We start from the raw sequence: 20,000 nt of genomic DNA on the forward strand, positions 1-20,000 counted from the left end.
GAACTCGTCATCGGCAGGCAATACCCTCCCGGAAGGAGCTTTTTTGAGCTCATTAAACCGATCTATCATTACGGTCGGGAATTTACAAACCCCCTTCCTTTTATTTCTTATGTGCTGTCTATAGCGCCGGGTGTGTGTGTGTGTGTGTGCCGAGACTCGTTTCAGGTCGGTTATCGTGGAAGGCGGAGGCGTATCATTAGATTGTGTAGGCGTCACCGCGCTGGGAGGGCGTGGTGAAGTGCAGGGCGTGTCACCTGTCACCCAACACGACGCCTGATTAATGGATGGCGTGCTGACGTAAGGAAGCGTGTCTGAGGTTACCTTCCCTACCTTCCTACCTATACTGCCTACACCTGCTCCCTTATAATCATACCTTTCCCCACTCCCTCCCTCCCAACTTCCTTACTCTATACTGTTCTTCCTCTTTCCTCTCCTTCCTTCCTTCCTTTCCTTACTGTTTCTGTATTTATGTCCACAGCCTTTCTTCTTCTCCTCTTCTTCATTTTCTTTTTTTCTTTTCTTTTTCTTCTATCTTTTTTCTTGATTTTTTCTTGTTCTTGTTCTTCTTGTTCTTTTTCTTCAATTCTTCTTCTTCCTCTTCTTCTTCTTCTTCTTCTTCTTCTTCTTCTTCTTCTTCTTCTTCTTCTTCTTCTTCTTCTTCTTCTTCTTCTTCCTCCTGCTCCTCCTCCTCTTCTTCCTTGTCCTACTCCTTCACCTCCTCCTCCATCTCCACCTCCACCTCTTCCTCCTCCTCCTCCTCCTCTTTGGTTCACCGTTGCTTTCCTCTTTGTCTCTTCGTCTTTCTTATCTTCGGTCCACATTGTCCTTCTCCTCCTCCTCTTCATTATCTCAATCCTCTATACAGCCATCTTCCTTCCTTATTCATTTCGAGTCATGCATTCTACATTACACACAGGTTCTCTTCTACATAGTTCCCATTATACATATCCTTTCCCTTTTCCCTTATACATACACTCCCTTATACATACATACGTTCACACCAGCACACACATACAGACACGCCCTTTATCTCTAAGAATAAACAGCCGCACGCATCCACCCGCCCTCCTCCTCCAGGATAGAAAGACGGCGGCGGAGTGAGGGGAACGGGGGTCGATAGCGGGTTTTATTTTTAGCTGTAATAACTGAGAAAAATGGAGGGTGCGTGGTTAGTAGTTGGGGAGGTCAGGTAAGGGCGTTGTGACAGCCTAGGGAGACAAGTGAGTGACCAGAATATAAAGAAGGGGTGACTTTTTTTTCTCAGGGGTGGGAGTTTGGAAGATACACTGACAGAGATGGCGAGAGAGAGAGAGAGAGAGAGAGAGAGAGAGAGAGAGAGAGAGAGAGAGAGAGAGAGAGAGAGAGAGAGAGAGAGAGAGAGAGAGAGAGAGAGAGAGAGAGAGAGAGAGAGAGAGAGAGAGAGAGAGAGAGAGAGAGAGAGAGAGAGAGAGAGAGAGAGAGAGAGAGAGATTTTAGGAAAGAAAAGAAAAGGAAATTCAAAGAAAACAAAGGAATGAAGAGGGAAAGAGAGGATAACAGAGGAAGAGAAGGAGACGAAAGAACGCGGAAAAAGATATATTAATAAATTATTGCAGCAAAGAAGAACAAGAACAGAAATACCATCAATAACAACAAATACAAAAATAAAAACATGAACTCGAAGCTTTTCCTATCCAACAACTTAAACATAGAACTACACAATCTTAAGCCTTTCCCCTCATACTCTTATAGTCCCGTCCGCTCACCACACTTCCTACATACATCAACACCCCGTAAGCAGTGAGAGGCGGTGGCCGAGTGGTCAGCGCGCGGACGTGGTGATCTCACTGACCTCGGTTCAAGTCTCTCCGCAAGACGCTGACAATTTTCAGCTATCACCGAGTGGCAGAAGATTACCCACATGCTGTCCAGATCATCAATTAATAATCAACCAAATATTTCAGTATCCTTGGTCAAGAGAAGCACCGGGGGCCAGCAAGGGCCAAGCAGCCACTTCTTCGTTTTTAATCAAATTTGTCAGCGTGGCCGTACACCAAGGCCCATAAAAAACCTGCTGGCACTGCGGGCATCATAAGAGAGCACCTCCGAACACAGCGCGGGCCAAATATGTAAAAGTTACCCATGAAACTCACCCCACTGATGTCACTATTCCCACGCTTCTTCCTCCTCGCTCCCCAACGCCTTCACATCCCTTTCTTTGCTTACTCATGCTACCGAAAGGCTCCAAACAGCATTCAGCTTCTCTATAACGCTGCCACCTTTATTACCGAGCGTTACTGTCAACGTACTATGGAGGGGCTGCGTAAGAAAGTTTTGTTCGGTCTGTATTTACTTATGCTACATCTTGCCCTTTTCTTTCTCCCTTTTGAGCTACAAGTAACTCACACCCACACGCCTTCCTTATCTTCCCCAGTAATTAAAAGAAAGATAACATTACACTACGTAAAATAAGATAAAATTATTGCTCTCTCCCTAGATACACTTCAACGCCTCCTTAAGTTGTTAAGATCCTAAGTGATTATAAAGTTTAATGCTCTTTGGTACAAACGCATCTTTAAATTTAAACTTAATTCTTAAGCATTCTTTACAAGTTTCTTCATAAAAGTAAAATGAAGAAACTTGTAAGGAATGCTGGTAGACTTAAAGCAATAACAGTACCCATAGATGAACTATATAATTGCAATGTAATAAAACAGGTAAACAAAATAATGAGCGATGCAAATCATCCTCAGGTCAGGCAGAAGACTATAGTCCATCGACTCTAACTTGAGCCCTGGGGCCTGGCCCGGGAAAAAACCCATTGTTTGCAGATCTAGCGATGACCTGTGCATGGCGATCTGTCTCACTGTTACTCTGTACGATATCTATTTATGGAACATATGTATATATATATATATATATATATATATATATATATATATATATATATATATATATATATATATATATATATATATATATATATATATATATTCATAATACGACAGCATGGTGTTATGAATGGCTTGGGAGGTGAGGGAAAGACAACGACTGAGTCGCGCCCAAGGGCTCAAGCTAAAATCGATAAACTACAGCACCCACCAAACAATGCACTAATAGATTTAAAGATTCCTTGGTACCAAAGAGCATTAAACTTTATAATCACTTAGTATCTCAACAACTTAAGGAGGCGTTGAAGTGTATCTAGAGAGAGAGCAAAAAATTGTTCGTATTTTATGCAGTGAAAAGTTATCTTTCTTTTAATATATAGCGTATTGTACGGATGAGCTCGGAGGCCAAAATGAATTTCATGCTGTATGTGTACAGTGACAATAAAGTTATCGTATCTTATCTTATCTTATCTTTTCTCAGCAACAACCTTTATTTTTTCTCTCACCTCGTTTTCTCTTTTCCCCTTCGCTCTTTTCACTTTTCCCCTTCGTCCCTTTCTCTTCTACCCCACATTCCATTTTCCCCTAAAATAACTTTTTCTTTTCTCTCCTTTCCCCTCTCTCGTATCTTTCTTATCCCTCTCTCTTCCTTTCTCTGCTATTACTGTTTTTCCTCCCCACTAGTTTCCTTGCGCTTTACACCTCTTCATTCCAACGTATCTGTACCTCTTTCTTTTTCCTACGCACCCTTCCTTCCATTTTTCTACGCCAATTTATTTTCCCTTTCCACACCCCTTCCTTTCCTCAACCCCACATTACCTCATTTTATCCCCTCGTGCTTCCTTGTCTATACTACACTCCTTTCTGATATCACCGCCTCACGCTTTTCATTTCTTACCCAACTCTCTTTTCCTTTCTTTCCAACACCCCTTTTTCCTTCTCCGTTATGTCTTTCCTCTCCCTGACTCTTTCGTTTCCTCACTCACATCCCTTCCTTCCCTCCTCCTCGCCCTGCCACTACGATCCTCATGTCCTGCTCCTCCTCTTCTTCCCTCTTCGGTGTTATATTAAGAGTTTTCGCCGCTGTCTTATCCCTTGATACCACATATTCTCGTCTGCCTCTGCGCGCCCTACCAAGTGAGGCGAGGAACTCATTCCCTTTGTCTCCCTTTCTACGGGGACAAAGGGAATGAGACGTAGGGGAGCAGAAAATAGGGAAGGATCTGCGGAGATGATTATGACGGAGATGAGAGAAGAGCAGCGCGGATGTAAGGAGCGGCGAGGGAACAGGACCTGATTCTCACCGGCATGGGATGGGAGGACAGGTGAGGTAGGTGGAGTTTTTCAAGAGAAGTAAAAATAGAGAGTGAGCTGTACAGGTGGACATGAGAATAAGGTAAATAAGGTACGCTGTGTAAGCAAACAGGGAAGAGCCATTGAGTCTCACCGGCATGGGATGGGAGGGTAGAAGAAACAGCCGGAGTTTTTCAAGAGAAGTAAAAATAGAAAGCGCGTTGTACTGGTGGACATGAGAATAAGGTAAATAAGGTACGCTGTGTAAGTAAACAGGGAAGAGCCACTAATTCTCGCCAGCTTGGGATGGGAGGGCAGCTTAAATAGATCGAGTTTTTCAAGAGAAGTAAAAATAAAAAGCGCGCTGTACAGGTGGACGTGGGAATAAGGTAAATAAGGTACGCTGTGTAAATGAATATAAAAACACACATCCAGGAAAGAGCCACTGAGTCTCACCGGCATGGGATGGGCTAGGGCAAAAGAAACAGTCAAATTTTTTCAAGAGAAGTAAAAATATAAGGTGCGCTGTACAGGTAGACATGGGAATAACATAAACAAAGTACGTTGTGTAAGTACTATACATAGAAGCACACATCCCTTTCATTCATTAATCAGGTGAGCTCTGGAACAGTCTTCTTGCACCGTATTTCCTCCTTCCTGTGACAAACTTTTTTTTTCAAGAGAAAAGTTACAAGACACCGCGCTCACCAGGTCTTATTATTTTGGGAGTACCGCCTATTTTATTTTACGTGAGTGAGGTGTGGGCTTATTCACTCTTATTCTGTTTTGACCTTGGCCTGGTTCCTTTGCTATGAATAATACAAAAAATAAAAGCACAGTAAATAAAGTATGCTGGATAGTTGTTCATGGATATTAAAGAACATTACTAAAATCTGAATTGGGATTAATTATGAAAATTTGAAATTACGCGTGAGAAAGAGAAAAAGTGAGGAAAAAATAACTACAAGCTGGTTTTGTGATAATGTTAACAGATGAAAAGTCATTTCCTAGAGTATTCGTCATTCATTATTGTTAGGGTTATGGAGAAAATATTGAATATATCTGATGAAAAAAGGAGCAGCATTAAACAAGATCCACAGGTAAGAAAAGAACATATATAAGATGAAGCCAATGGAGCAATGATAAGTTAAAACAACGAACACATTCAGGATTAATCTGAACAAAACATGTGGGCTAATATATGTTTTGTGACTGAGTCAGAATACAACTTCCTTTCTTTAAGTCGAAAAGAAGTCTGGAAATAGCAATGAAATGTGCAAATTTTTATCTTTATTTTTGTCATATTACCGATTTCTGGAAAAGAGTCACGTCAGCAGAACACCGCGCCCTTGTTCTCCAAGTGTTCTCGTGTCCCTGGGGCAATACCATCCACAATCGCCCTGGAATGTCTTGTCTCGGGCCCGTACTGTGTGCGTTCGTTTGTACGCGTTACTGCTCACAAGGACACAGGCGCGGCCAATTTTATGGGAGTTGGTCCTTTTGTTTACACACAAATAAAGAAGTCAATCAGCGGTTATTAGATATTATGAACGGCAAAATCTGAGTTTGAATAGATGACAAGGCAGTTTCTGCTCTTGCTCGAAATGGACTGCAATGCTTGCACACTGACACTTCAAAAAGTGACAATGGTTCAAGCAAGAGTCATACATCACGGCAGTCACTATAAATAATATTCGCCTGTGTCACTAACGGGCTGCGGTCGGCCGAGAGACCCCATAAAAAGCCTACCGGCGCTATAGGCAGCTCCTATAAACAATCTACTGATCTCCCATCTAAAGGTAAGCTTATCCCTTGCCTATGAACCATCCCCCTCCCCCCCCTCCCCCCTAGTGGGTTACGTTAGGTCACAACTGTTAGGTTTATTCAATTTTGATAAATGCTTGTGATTTGTTTCGTCGTGTCGAAAGCCAAGTTGAGCGAGTAGGAGGAACCCGGCGGGGCGAGCGGGAGACAGCCAGCGTTGCAGCCGACCAACTTATGGCCACAGTCTTTATGTATTTTAGTACTTTAGTATTTTAGTGGGAAACAAGTTCGTTTTCTACTAATTAGTTAATGCGTTCTCAAACCGTGATCGTTTATATTTTTTCTTTCATCTCAATCTAAGAAAATAAACATGTTTGAGGCTTACACAGGGAAACACTATCGCCATTTTCAACAGGCATCAAATAACGAGTGAATAAATCAAACGAATGTTGAACTAGATCCAGTCACAAAATGCACATTTAACAAAATATGCAGCTACTTGAGTATGAGTAAAGAAAAACACGCAAGAGAAAGCGAGAATATTGCAGCAAGAATACGAAATAAAGGAGAGAAAATGTAAACAAACAGCAGAAAAGAAGGGTAGGAAAAAATAAAAGGAAAGGATATATCAATCACACACGTAACCTTCCTGGCAAGTGTGTCAATAAGGGAAGGAAGGAAGCCAAAAAAAAATAGCAAACTAGGAATAACACACACACGTCTTGTCGGGCGGTAAATTACTGGACTCAGAGCTACGAGACAGACATGGGAGGGAGGGAGCCGCGAGACCGGAAGAGTAAGGCACAAACTAGGCTGAGTAAGGCTACATTTGGGCATGCTACTGCTGGTGGTGGAGGCTCCGCGAAGTCAAGAGAGAAAGAAACACATGGGGGGGTGCGCCACACGTAGGAGATGTGGCGCACCCCCCCCCACCCCCACCCTCCCACACACACATAGACACACCGAAGGAGAAAAAGAAACATTGCTCACTTCAAAATGTTCTTACCTTCAGTGCTGTCCTCCGTAGTGCGAACATCGGCCGTGCAAGAAGAGGCACGTTAAGGCCTCTTTCTTATCGACACAGGACTAGACTACTGAAGGTGATCAAGGTAGGTGCATAGCGAGAGCCGAGCATGCAGCAGCCGGCCGACTCACCCTTAGAGCGTGGTATCTGATCACGGAGGCATCGGTCATCTGGAAGGAAAGGTGGAGGAGTGAGGCGAGGAGCGTGCGGAGGTGTGTGTGGGGGTGGGGTGGGGGAGAAAAGGCTAAGTGAAGCAGTTTCTCCGGCCGCGCCCACTGAGAAAGAGAGTAAAGTAATGTGTGTGCATGTGTAGGGGTGGGAAGGGCCGGTGTGTGTGTGTGTGTGTGTGTGTGTGTGTGTGTGTGTGTTCATGCGAGTGCACACGTGATTACCATTCCACAATAACATAAAATAACTTACACACACATACACACACACACACACACACACACACACACACACACACACACACACAAGCAAATTGTATACACAGAGCCGCAGTCAAGCATGTAGTCTTAACGTAAAAAGTCCATTCAAGAGAGTTTATGAGTACTCCTGTGAAGACCAAGGGGGAAAAAGGAAACAAGAGGAAGGAAAAAATACAGAGAAAAAGTGTGTTAAGACGAGAGGCATATAAATGAGACAAGGACGCCACAGAGGAGAGGTAAGGAAAGAAAGAACTAGGGAACGAATGAAGGGAGGAAGGATAGAGGTATGGAAAACAGAAAAAAAGGGAAGGAAGGAAGGAAGGAAGGGAGGTAAGAGGAAAAGATGGAAGGAAGGAAATATAGGAGGAGGAAAAGGAAGAATGTATAGGGAAAGGAGATAGGAAGGAAGGAGAGAAAGAGGAAAGGAAAAAAAGGAGGGAGGAAGTAAGTAAGGAATGAAATTAATATGGACGGAGATGAGAGAAAAAAAAGAAGGAAGGAAGGACGGAGAGAAGGAAGGAAGGAAAGACGGAAGGAAGGAAGGAAGGAAGGAAGGAATCACGAAAGGAAGGAAGGAAGGAAAGAATTAAGGAAGAAAGAAATCAAGGAAAGAAGGAAGGAGGGAAATAAAAGAAAAGAGGAGAGAAAGGCAGGAAATAAGGAAGAATGAAAAAATAAAAGAAAGGAAAAAAGGAATGAAATAAGAAAAACTGGTAGGAGAGTACGAGCGAAGGTATTAATAAGTAATAAGAAAGAGAAAAAGTATAAATAAAATTGAGGAGACAATGTATAATGCAAGGAATATAATGGGAAAGGACATACATTTCGCGTGCGTGTGTGTGTGTGCGTGTGTGTGTGTGTGTGTGTGTGTGTGTGTGTGTGTGTGTGTGTGTAACTGTTAAAATGTGCAGAACAATAAAATGCTGAATTATCACTTTAACGGAAATTATAACGCTAAAAAATTAGTTCTATTGATGTGGGGTTAAACAAACGTCAAGTCAGAATTTTAGAAAGTATGTTGAGAGAGAGAGAGAGAGAGAGAGAGAGAGAGAGAGGGGGGGGGGACGGAGCAGCAGGGCCGGTCTGAACCTTTCGACCTCCGCTGCACATCGATCTCTCGTTCGGACCCGAAGATTACCATTGCGATTCTCATGACCGACGGAAGGATGTATAAAAATGACCTTTTCCTCCCACTGCCCACAACATTGTAACCCTCCCCCTCTCCCTCCTCCTCCTCCTCCTCCTTTTCCTCTTCCTGCTCCTACTCCTTCTTCTCCTCCTTATCCTCCTCCTCCTCCTCCTACTCCTCTTCCTCCTCCTACTCTTACTTCTTCTCCTCCTCCTTCTGGTTGCCTTGTTCACGTAAGAAAAATGAAAAATAGAAAATGGATGCTGCTCTTCCTGCAACTACCCACAATATCTTTACCTCAATCCCCATAAATTAATGAGAATGGATGAGAAAGCGTAACGCGAAGTGGATATCCAAGTCTTTTTTGTAGGTTTGTCACTCCATGTCGAAAGTAAGTGTATAATCCTTAGGCTGCCCACAATATCTTTATCTCCGCCCCCTTAAAAATATATAAAAAATCGCCCAGAAAAACTAAAATCTAAGTCGGTTTCCGTAGGTTTGTAGCGGCACTTAACAAAATTTTGGATCAGGACAGCTTGTATTCCAAGTGATGTTTTGGTAAGGAAGAAAGTATAGAGGAAGGAAGGAAGGAAGGAAGGAAATAAATACGGAACAGAGGAACAAAGGAAGGAAAGAAGTGGGGAAAGAAGGAAGGGAGGAAAAGAAGGAGGGAAGGAACGAAGGAAGGAAGGAAGGAACGAACGAACGAACGAACGAGCGAACGGTACTAAAATTCGTCTCATTACGCTATACGAGTGTCTATACGTAATAAAATTCGTCTTACTTCGCTATATCTACGTCCTAAAATTCGTCTCTTTACGCTACATCTAGGTACTAAAATTCGACTTACTTCGCTATAACTAGGCACTGAAATTCGTCTTACTTCGCTGTATATACGTACTAAAATTTGTCTCATTATGGTGCTCAATCCTTTCCTTAATACTCCGCCCGTGTTGCTCTCACATAAATAACAAAAGAAGGGAAAAGTTAACTGATGAAATAATGGATGTAATGTCTTTTGCCCACTGCCCAAAACACCGTGGTCATATTCTTAAACATTTCGTGGCATACACACGCACATATGATCAGGCTTTCGTATAGTTGTTTTGTTCATATCCAGGGGTAGTTTTTTTACCCTGGTGGTAGCTTTTTTTTCTTTTTTTTTACAGCAAAGGAGGCAGCACAAAGGTACAAAAAAAAGGAAACAATAAAAAAAATGCCCGCTACTCGCTGCTCCTGAACCATGAACCTAAAAACTCTCATTACAACCCGATTCACCTCCTTCTCAGGCTTTGAAAATTGCTGATGTGAGAAGTGGAAGCGTCTGAGAACACCAACCTGTGTCTCAACTCCCTCACGGCCCGAGCAGCGTCACCAGATCATCGTGCTCAGAACAATGCAAATATCGGTTTCAGACCCAAAACTATCGCACCCACACAAATAACGATACTAATTCAGATTATAACATGAAAACCGTTAATTATCATGTTTTTTGTTATAGTTATGGATAAGAAACCGAAAAATAGGATGATAATTTGGTAACGCTGGGTCAAAGGGTCTCATTTGATTACGTGAGAAAAGAAAGGAAAAAGGAGCAAAAGGTTGAAGTACAGATAAATGATGAAGACATGGTGAAGAAAAATGATAAAGGTGAAGAATAAGCGAAAATCGAAAAGCTTGTAGATGTTTGCGAAAGATAGACAAATTGCTAAATGAATTTGTTATGAAGATAATATTGGAGTGGCATTCCTTCTTGCTCCTTATCTGTATCGAACTCCAGATAAAAACGGTAACCTTTTTTTTCTCTATCGAACACAAGTTACCCGAGTATTGTCCTGTACGTATTATTTCATCTGCGGCAGGTTGTAATATTTGATCTATAGGTAACCGCAATAATTCTTCTAAAATTCTTTCAAACAGAACGAAAACTGTACCATTAATTTCTAAAACATTCGCTCAAACTACCAATTATGAACAGTATTTTTTTTATACAACGGAAAATATTATGATATACATTTTGAGCTTTACACCACAAATTCCCGTACTCGAGGTAAAAGCAGTAATTTCGCAAAACTGAACGCAAATTTTCCCGTTAGTTCTTAAGATATAGCGCTCAAGCTATCGAGTCCACGCAGTATTTTTTTCCTCTTTATATAGAACGTTTAATATAAAGGCATCCAATATATCTTACTATTTATTCTTTACGCCACAAACAAAGGAGGGAAAGAAGTAGGAAAAGTAGGGAGGGATAAAAGAAAATACATACGGGAGAAAGAAACAAAAGCATACACAATATCTTACTATATGTTCTTTACGCCACAAACAACCGTACTTTAGGTAGAAGTAGTAATGCCTCTAAATAGAACATATATTATCCCATTACTTTTTTCAGACACATTATCTCAAAATATTAGGTATAAATACTATTTTTTCTATAGAACGAAAACTGGCATACTATTTCTCAAAGTTAATACAAACTATCACGTGACAAGCAGTATTTCTTTCTCCTTACTAAAGGTAAACTATCATACCATCGTTCTTTCTATATCAGTGAAAACGATCAGTATAAACAGTATTTTTTTTATCACTGAATACAAATGATTATCTTACTACTTCTTTAATAGTTGCTCAAAGACTCGCACGTGCTTAAACAAAAAACAATCGCACTACGGTCCATATTCTCAAACATTTCGGTGTTCACACACTCACATTTTATAATGCTTTTGTGGAGGTTGTGTGTATTTCCATGGATAGTCTTATGAACCTAGTGATAGTTTGACAAGGCTTCTGCAATATGAAGGAGAAGAAAACATTCGTGAGAACTAAGCTAATCTTCTGTGTGGCCTCCGGAAATAATTGTTGTGACAGTCGATAGCTTCAGAGAATACGAGCCAACAGTTCACACGGTTGGGTAGGAACGGTGGCCCAGTTTCAGCCGAGGACGGAGGGTGGCATAATATCGTTACCTACCAACATATGTTTCCAAACCATCGCGCATACTTCAGGTAAAGCTATCTCACTATTTATAATTTTATTCTCGTTCAAGCTTGCAGGGGCAGTAACTCTCTCTTTAAATGGAACGGAAATGATCCAGCTATTTCATTTCCATTTGCACAAACTGCCGTACTTCCACTATTCCTTTTATTCTGACACATTATCAGGTAAAAACAGTAACTTTCCTTGCATAGAACGAAAACTTACGAATAACTCTACGCTTAATTAGCTCAGCTTTTAAACATTTCGGAGCCAAGCACACACTCATTTGACAAGGCTCCCGTAGGCGTTTTAGGCATTTGTAGAGGTAGTTTTATGACCTTTCTGGGAGTTTGATTATTTTTTTGTGCCATGAACGTACAAAAACACTCATTAGAAAGCGATTTTTCTCCTTTGCGCCCTTTCGAAATAGCTGATGTGAGAGGCGGAAACGTCTGAGTATACGGACCTCTTTATCTCCCACACGCGCACACTATCAGGTAAGAACCACAATTGTTTCATCAATCTTTCCATCAACGTATATTTGCCCAAACTATCGCACTTAAGGTAAAACTACTGCACTGTTTCGTCTATACCAGGGTTACCAAATTATCGTACTCAGCCACTCAGCACGTCGTATTTTCCGGTTCTGAGTCACAGCTATCGCAAACAAACGCCAATAAGTAACGCTTTTAACGAGAACTTTAACTGGAATTTCGTTATCTGTGTGGGTAGGAAAGTTTTGGGCCCTGGAACTGATAAATGCGATGTTTTGAGTACGATAATTTGGCACCCTTGATCTATATATTTTTTTTTTACAGTAAAGGAGGCAACTCACGAGCAAAAGAAGATACATATAAATATACAAAATAATAAGGGACAGCTGGAGTTGTTGTTGTTGTTGTTTTACAGCAAAGGAAACAGTAGTCAAAGAAGGTCAGATTCGGTTAAGGAAGTGTCTTGATATTTGGGGGACACTCACAGACATTAGCAACATACTTTTCTCCGTGTAGATCGCAAAGTATGATATCATTACTTCCTTTAGGTAAATTATAGCAAAGGAAACAGTAGCCAAAGAAGGTCAGATTCGGTTAAGGAAGTATCTTGCTATTTGGGCACACTCACACACATTAGCAACATATTTTTTTTCTTTTTGTATATCGCAAAGTATGATATTATTACTTCCTTTAGGTATATTATCCCAAACCAGTTCACACTTGAGGCAAAATTACAAACACTAAATTCCCTTCTATCCTTCTATGTTCTCCCACACTACATCAGGCGAGAACAGCAACACCTCCACATAGGACACAGAGGGCCGTATTTTTAAACATTCCGTCGCCCAAGTTCACCTATTTGACAAGGCTTTTGTAGGAGCTGTGGGCATTTCCAGGAGTAGTTTTATGACCCTGGTGGTGGTTGACGCTTCTTCTGTACCGTGAACCTAAAGTAACACTCATTAGGACCAGATTGACCCCCTCTTTGACCTTTAGAAATGGATGATGTGAGAAGCGAAAGAGTCTTTTAATACCGACCAAAGTCTCGTCATTTTATCTGTACTGGTTTTTTTTTTTTTTGGGGGGGGGGGGAGGGTAAAGGGGGACTACTGAATTTTTCTCTTTGTATTATTGAAAACTATCCGGCAAATAATATAACTCTTCCTCCAAACAGAACACAGACTATTAAACTATTTCCTCTCTACAACGGGGTTTTTTTGTGTGTGTGTGTGTTTGTGTGTGTTTTGGGAGGTGGATTAACGCATTTTTCTTTCTTTCCTCTCGCATATTATCAAGCAAATAATGCAAATCTCCCTCCGCAAAGAACCCAAACTATCAAACTATTTCCTCAAAGCCAATTCGCGGGAAACTATCGCACTACAACAACAATAATATAACTTTTCCTCCAAACAGAACACGAACTATCAAACTATTTCCTCTCTACAACGCATACTATTAGGCAAATAATACAAATCTCCCTCCGCAAAGAACCCAAACTATCAAACTATTTCCTCACAGCCAATTCGCGGGAAACTATCGCACTACAACAACAGTTTCCCTCGCTAACAAACAAACGCACTTGAGGCAGAACGATCGCACTCTTTCCCTCTAAACTCGGACCGGTAACTCGCTCCCAATGATTGTGTTTCATCGGCCGTGCCCTGAGTCAGCGGGGGAAGGCGAGGAAGGAAGGAAGGAGAGGCGTCTGGACAGTCTTCTCGCTCCCGTCTCTCAGCCAGCCTCACTCGCTCCCTCTCTCTCCCCCCCTCTCTCTGGCCGCCTCGCTCTCACTGCTTTACCCTGACTCAGCGCCAACCTCCCTATGTTCCCCTTCAGCAGCTCCTCACACCTCACGCCTCTGCAACATCCGCCTCCTCATGCACCCTCTCTCTCTCTTCCTTTCTCTCTCTCTATTTCCTCTCTCCTCGCCCATTGGATATTTCTGTCTCTCGTGTATTCCCTTCCATTTCTCCTTTCCACCGTGTTTTTCTTTTACTATTACTATTTTACTTTCGTTTATTGCTTTTTTTATCTTGTATTTCCTCCTTTTCCTCTGTCTATCGTTTTCTATCTCTATCACTTTTTTTTCTTCTTTATCTCTAGTTCCTTTTTCCTATTGCGTAGTCCCTCCATTTCTCATTTCTACTGTGTTCTTCTTTGTTATTTTCCTTTCGTTTAGTGTTTTTTTCATCTCGTGTCTCCTTTCTTCTTCTACAGTATCTACCGCTGTCTACTCTTCCGTCACTTCTTGTCTTTCCTTCTCTCATCTTTATTTTTTTTCTATGGTGTAGTCGGTCCATTTCTCTCTCCTTTCTACCTTGTTTTCCTTTTTTCCTTTCGTTTATCACCTTTTTTCTCGCATTTCCTCCTTTTCTTCTTCTATCTACCGCTGCCTATCCTTCTGTCATTTCTTGTCTTTCCTCTTCTCGTTTGTCTTTTGTCCTGTCGTGTTGTCGGTCCGTTTCTCTCTCCTTTCTATCTTGTTTTCCTCTTTTCCTTTCGTTTATCACCTTTTTTCTCGCATTTCCTCCTTTTCTTCTTCTATCTACCGCTGTCTATCTTTTTGTCACTTCTTGTCTTTCCTTCTCTCGTCTGTACTTTTTCTGTGGTGTTGTCGGTCCATTTCTCTCTCTTGTCTACCTTGTTTTCCTCTTTTCCTTTCGTTTATCACCTTTTATCTTGTATTTCCTTTTCTTCTTCTATCTACCGCTGTCTATTCTTCTGCCATTTCTTGTCTTTCCTCTTCTCGTTTGTCTGTTTTCCTGTCGTGTTGTCGGTCCGTTTCTCTCTCCTTTCTATCTTGTTTTCCTCTTTTCCTTTCGTTTATCACCTTTTATCTTGTATTTCCTTTTCTTCTTCTATCTACCGCTGTCTATTCTTCTGCCACTTCTTGTCTTTCCTCTTCTCGTTTGTATTTTTTTCCTCTCGTTTTGTTCCTCTGCTTCGTCTTTTGTCCTCTACTCTCTATCCTATCCTCCATTCTCTTTCCTTAGTCACCTGGTTTCTGACGTGTATTTCCTCCTTTCACCTTTCCTCTACTCCTTTTTTTCTTAGATTTCCTACTCTCTTACTTTCATCCGTCATTTACTATCATGCTGTCTCTTTTTCCTCTCTTGTCAGACTTCTTTTTCTAGTCCTTCTTTTGTCCAATGTTTCTTATTCTGTTTTCCATCCTTTTTCCTTTTTCGTCAACTCTCAGTTTCATCTTATTTCATCTTCTTTCTTTTCTTGACATTTCACATCACCACCACCGCCACCATCACCACCACCACCCTGCCTCCTCCCAGTCCTCCACCTCCTCCTCCTTTTCTTCCTTCTCCTCCTTCTCCTCTTCCTCGCAGTGCAGTTCTCCTCCCTCGATTACAATGACACCAAATTACTCGAGAGATCACTGAGATGTAACACCACATTTATACCATCGTTGGGGAGACGGAGCTAACCAAGGAACGAGCGGGCTGAAAGGGAGGAAAAGGAAAGAGATTGAAGAACGTCTCAATATATTTAACGTCTTTACCATGGGCATAAAATAAAGGTTTTCATGTACCCAACACAAACAAAGGGAGATCAGAGTCGCCTGGGAAGTGTCAAATGAGATACTGAAATGTCAAAATTAAGGTTAAGTTCATGGATGTCTGCCTTAATCTGGAGTTTTCTTGTTATACGTGAACGAGGATTATTTGCGCGCCAAATTAACCCGATAACTAGATCTGACTGTCTATACATATTCATGCAGGGTGATGTAGTACAGGCATCGACATTAGTTTATTTATTATCTCATTATTTTTGTTATTTTTAATCAGGTAATCCCCCATTCGTCGTGAGCGGAGTGCGCGTTACAGTTGGCACGGAAGGATTTGACGAACAGACTGAATCACTAAACCAGGTAGCCTCGTTATGAGTTAACAGACAGACACATAGACAGACAGATAGACAGACAGAGAAAAGACAGACATACAGAAGCTTACAAAATGAAAAAAAATGACTTACTGACAAAAAGACAGAAACAGACACCGCAGACCAAGAGGTGGAGACACAGACAGACAGATAGACAGACAGAGAAAAGACAGACATACAGAAGCTTACAAAATAAAAATAAAAGACATACTGACAAAAAGACAGAAACAGACACCGCAGACCAAGAGGTGGAGACACAGACAGACAGACAGACAGACAAAGACAGACATACAGAGGCTTACAAAATTTAAAAAAAGACATACTGATAAAAAGACAGAAACAGACACCGCAGAAAAAGAGATGGAGACACAGACAGACAGACAGACAGAGAAAAGACAGACATACAGAGGCTTACAAAATAAAAAAATAAGACATACTGACAAAAAGACAGAAACAGACACCACAGACCAAAAGCTGGAGACACACAAACAGACAGACAGAATAGCAAAACGAGGCTAAACGAAAGCTCATCGTTCACTAAAGCTACAGGTACTGCGAAGATAGGAACGGACCCAGCCTCGAGGAAGGGAAGAAAAAGGCAACGAGCAGAAAATAATTTAGCGAGACGAGAGGCGGAGGAGGAAGGAGAGAAAGAGAGAGAGATTAGACGGCAGGGAGCGCTGACGGGGAAAGGAGTGACGGCAAAGCGGTAACTGCGATGGAGAGACAGGGTTAACCAGGGAACGAACGGCTGAAAGGAAGGAAAGAGGAAAGGAAGATTAAGAAATGGACGGAATCGCACGAGGGGAAAATATACGAGGGCAAGAGAGAAGGATGAAATGGAAGAGTAAACCTGGACGGGATATTATAACTTAGAGAAAAGGTAAAAGAAGAAAAGAAATCAAAAGAAAGAGATGAAAAGGTAGAAGGTAGAGTGACATTGAAAGAGACAACGAAGGGGAGAAAACGGAAGAGTAAGCGTAAAAAAAAAAAGTAGCGGAAAGGGGAGGGATGGGGAGGAATAGGAGCGAAAGAATGACGGGAAAGAGACGCCTGGAAGGACTAGGAATGTAAAGAGAAAGCGAGGAAGAAGGTGAGAGGGAAAGAGAGAGGCAGAAAAGGAGGGAGAGAAAGAAGGCAAGAAGGGTAAAGGGAAATTAGCAAGGGAGAAAACGTGAAATCGAAGACTAAAGGGAGAGGGCTAGACAGGAGAAAGAAGAGTGGGAGGGGAGGGAAAGTGAAGGGGAGAAGGGAAAAGGAAAAGAGTACAAGACAGGAAGGGGGAGAATAGGAAGGGAGAAAAGGTGAAAACGAGAGAAGGGGAGGTGAGCTAGACCGGAGGGAGAAGAAAGAGAAAGGGAAAGAGTAGAAGACGAAACGAGGAGAAAGAAAGTGAAAGGGGTAAACTTGGGAGGGGTAAAAGGGAAGGGAAGGGAGGAAAAGTGAAGGGGAAGGAGAGGAAGAGGGACACGGGAAGGGGAACTGGGAGGGGAGTGAAAGTGAAGGGTCAAAAATGGAAGAGGTAAACAGGTGAACGAAACGGGGAGAGAGAAAGTGAAAGGGGTAAACTTGGAAGGGGTAAAAGGGAAGGGAAGGGAGGAAAAGTGAAGGGGAAGGAGAGGAAGAGGGACACGGGAAGGGGAACTGGGAGGGGAGTGAAAGTGAAGGGGTAAAAATGGAAGAGGTAAACAGGTGAACGAAACGGGGAGAGAGAAAGATAGACAGATAGATAGATAGACAGATAGAGGAAGAGAGAGAAAGTGAGTGGGAGTGAGAGAGAGTGGAAGGGAAGGGTTTTAGGGGGTCGATGGCACACGTACGTAAGTTCAAGGCCACACTCGCATAACACGCCCCTTCGTAACTTATTGAGGCTCCTGTGTCTCGCCCAGGGACGCCGCGAAGGAGACGAACCCTTGCCGCGTGTCCTGTGTCCCTGTGTGCGTGTGTGTGTGTGTGCCATAGGTAGTTGCAGATGATGGAGATGAGAATAGAGCAAGCAGAATGCGAAATAACAACAACAACAACAACAACAACAACAACAACACAGACAACACAAACAACACAAACAGCAACAACAATAACTATAATAAAATGACAAAACAATAATAATGATAATAAAAACAATAACACTAATAATAATAATAGAAATAACAACAAAAACAAAGACATCTAATTGCAATAACGGGAGAGATGGCTCGGGATTGCGTCTTTCATTTAATGGCGGAAACTGTCTCATAAAGTTTTCCTATTAGGGTGAACGCCGCCCATCAAACGTTACTCCGGCCTGCAGGATAAAAAATTACGATGAATCCCCGGAGAAACGGCGCCCGTCCCTCCCTGCCTGGTGCCGGAGAATGGGAAGCAAAGTAGAAGCAGAAAATTAGCGCTATAAACCGGTAGGGGACGTTCGTAAAAGAAAACGGGAGGGGGGGGAGGGGGGGCAAAAAAACACATATAAAACGAAGCACGAAAAACACACGAACGGAAAATACACGAAAAATATAAACGGGCCGCGAAACACACACACACACACACACACACACACACACACACACACACACACACACAACTAAGGACCCCCAAAATTCGGTACGCCAAAACACTAACAAAAAAAAATAATACAATGCGGTGAACGAAACCAAAATCAGAGAACACACACACACACACACACACACACACACACACACACACACACACACACACACACACAACTGAGGACCCCCAAAATTCGGTACGCCAAAACACTAACAAAAAAAAATAATACAATGCGGTGAACGAAACCAAAATCAGAGAACACACACACACACACACACACACACACACACACACACAACTGAGGACCCCCAAAATTCTATACGCCAAAGCTCTACCAAAAAATAAGACTAAAGTAAAGTACGATGAACGAAACCACAAATCAGAGAGTGGAAACAAATAAGGGAAAATGTAAGAGCCAAAAAAAGAATAGAAATGGTGTGCGAAAACATAAAAAAACGGGAAGCGAGAAAAAATAAATAAGCGGTGAACGAAATCAAAATCAGAGAGCGGAAACAAATAAGGGAAAATATATAAAAAAAAATAGGGTGCCCCAAAAAAGACTAGAAATGGTGTGCAAAAAAAAAAAGAAGCAAAAAACGGGAAGCGAAAATAAAAAACCGGCGTGGCGCAAACAAAAAAAATAAATAATCAGAAAAGTGAAAACAAAATCAGACCGCGAAATACGAAAACGATGGCAGTGTTAAAACCAAAAAAACAAAAAGAGCATTATAAAAAAACACGATACATGGAGTTCGAATACAAAAACAAATCTGGCAAAAGAAAACAAAAATAAACACAGGGCACAGAAAAAAAGGGACAAGCGAAGCACAGTAGCAAAATAAAAGGGAGTGAAAACAACGAAAACCAGTCGAAAAAAAAGTAAATAAAAAAAAAGACGGAGAATGAAAGTAAGATAACGCAAAGCAAATAATAGATAAATAAATAAAACGAGACACAAAAACAAAGCCGGAAGGAAGCAAAAAAGCAGGAAAGACAAATAAATGAAGCTCTAGTGAGGCAAAGAAAAATGGAGCGCAAGACAAAAATAGCGCAAAAATAACAAAAACAAAACAAAAATAGCGCAAAAATAACAAAAATAGCGCAGCAACAACAACAACAACAGGCACGGAAGCAAAAGCAGAATGTGAAAACAAACAAACAACAAAAATGAAGCACGAAAAGACTAGCTAAACAAGAAAACAAAACAAGCGAGAAAACAAACAAACGAAGCTCTAAATAAAAAAAAGAAAGAAAAACGGAGCGCAGGACAAAAAAAAAACATAAAAGAACACCAAAAACAACAATAGTAATAACACGAAAGCAAAAAAGGAACGTCAAAACAAAGAAAATCGAAAATCAAAGAAAATCCTGAGCACGGAAATAAAACACCGATAAAACAGAAGGAAAAAAAAGACAGGAAACTAAGAACGTAATAGCGACGGTCCCAATGGCTACAGGGCAAGAAACGAACGGCTGCGATATACACCTAAAAAGATCTTATAGATATTAGGGGACGGATAAAAGTCTTCCATTTTGTCTCAGATGATGTTCAATGGGCGCGTAAATCAATTATTATAGAGAAAAAAAGGGAGA

The 20,000-nt window shown here is 41.5% G+C and overlaps 1 protein-coding gene across 2 annotated transcripts in view; it reads right to left on the reverse strand.

Annotated features, from left to right (window-relative positions):
- Positions 1-20,000, reverse strand: part of LOC126998413 (beta-1,4-glucuronyltransferase 1-like) — a 128,398-nt gene that overhangs the window by 66,536 nt on the left and 41,862 nt on the right. The window contains exon 2 of one of the 2 annotated variants that reach the window (XM_050860067.1): positions 7,083-7,121. In XM_050860067.1, coding sequence (XP_050716024.1) covers positions 7,083-7,121 — 39 coding nt within the window. The other variant, XM_050860068.1, reaches the window with a different exon arrangement.

The sequence above is a fragment of the Eriocheir sinensis genome, chromosome 14 (genome assembly GCF_024679095.1).
Source record: "Eriocheir sinensis breed Jianghai 21 chromosome 14, ASM2467909v1, whole genome shotgun sequence".
NCBI classification, from domain to species: Eukaryota; Metazoa; Arthropoda; class Malacostraca; order Decapoda; family Varunidae; genus Eriocheir; species Eriocheir sinensis.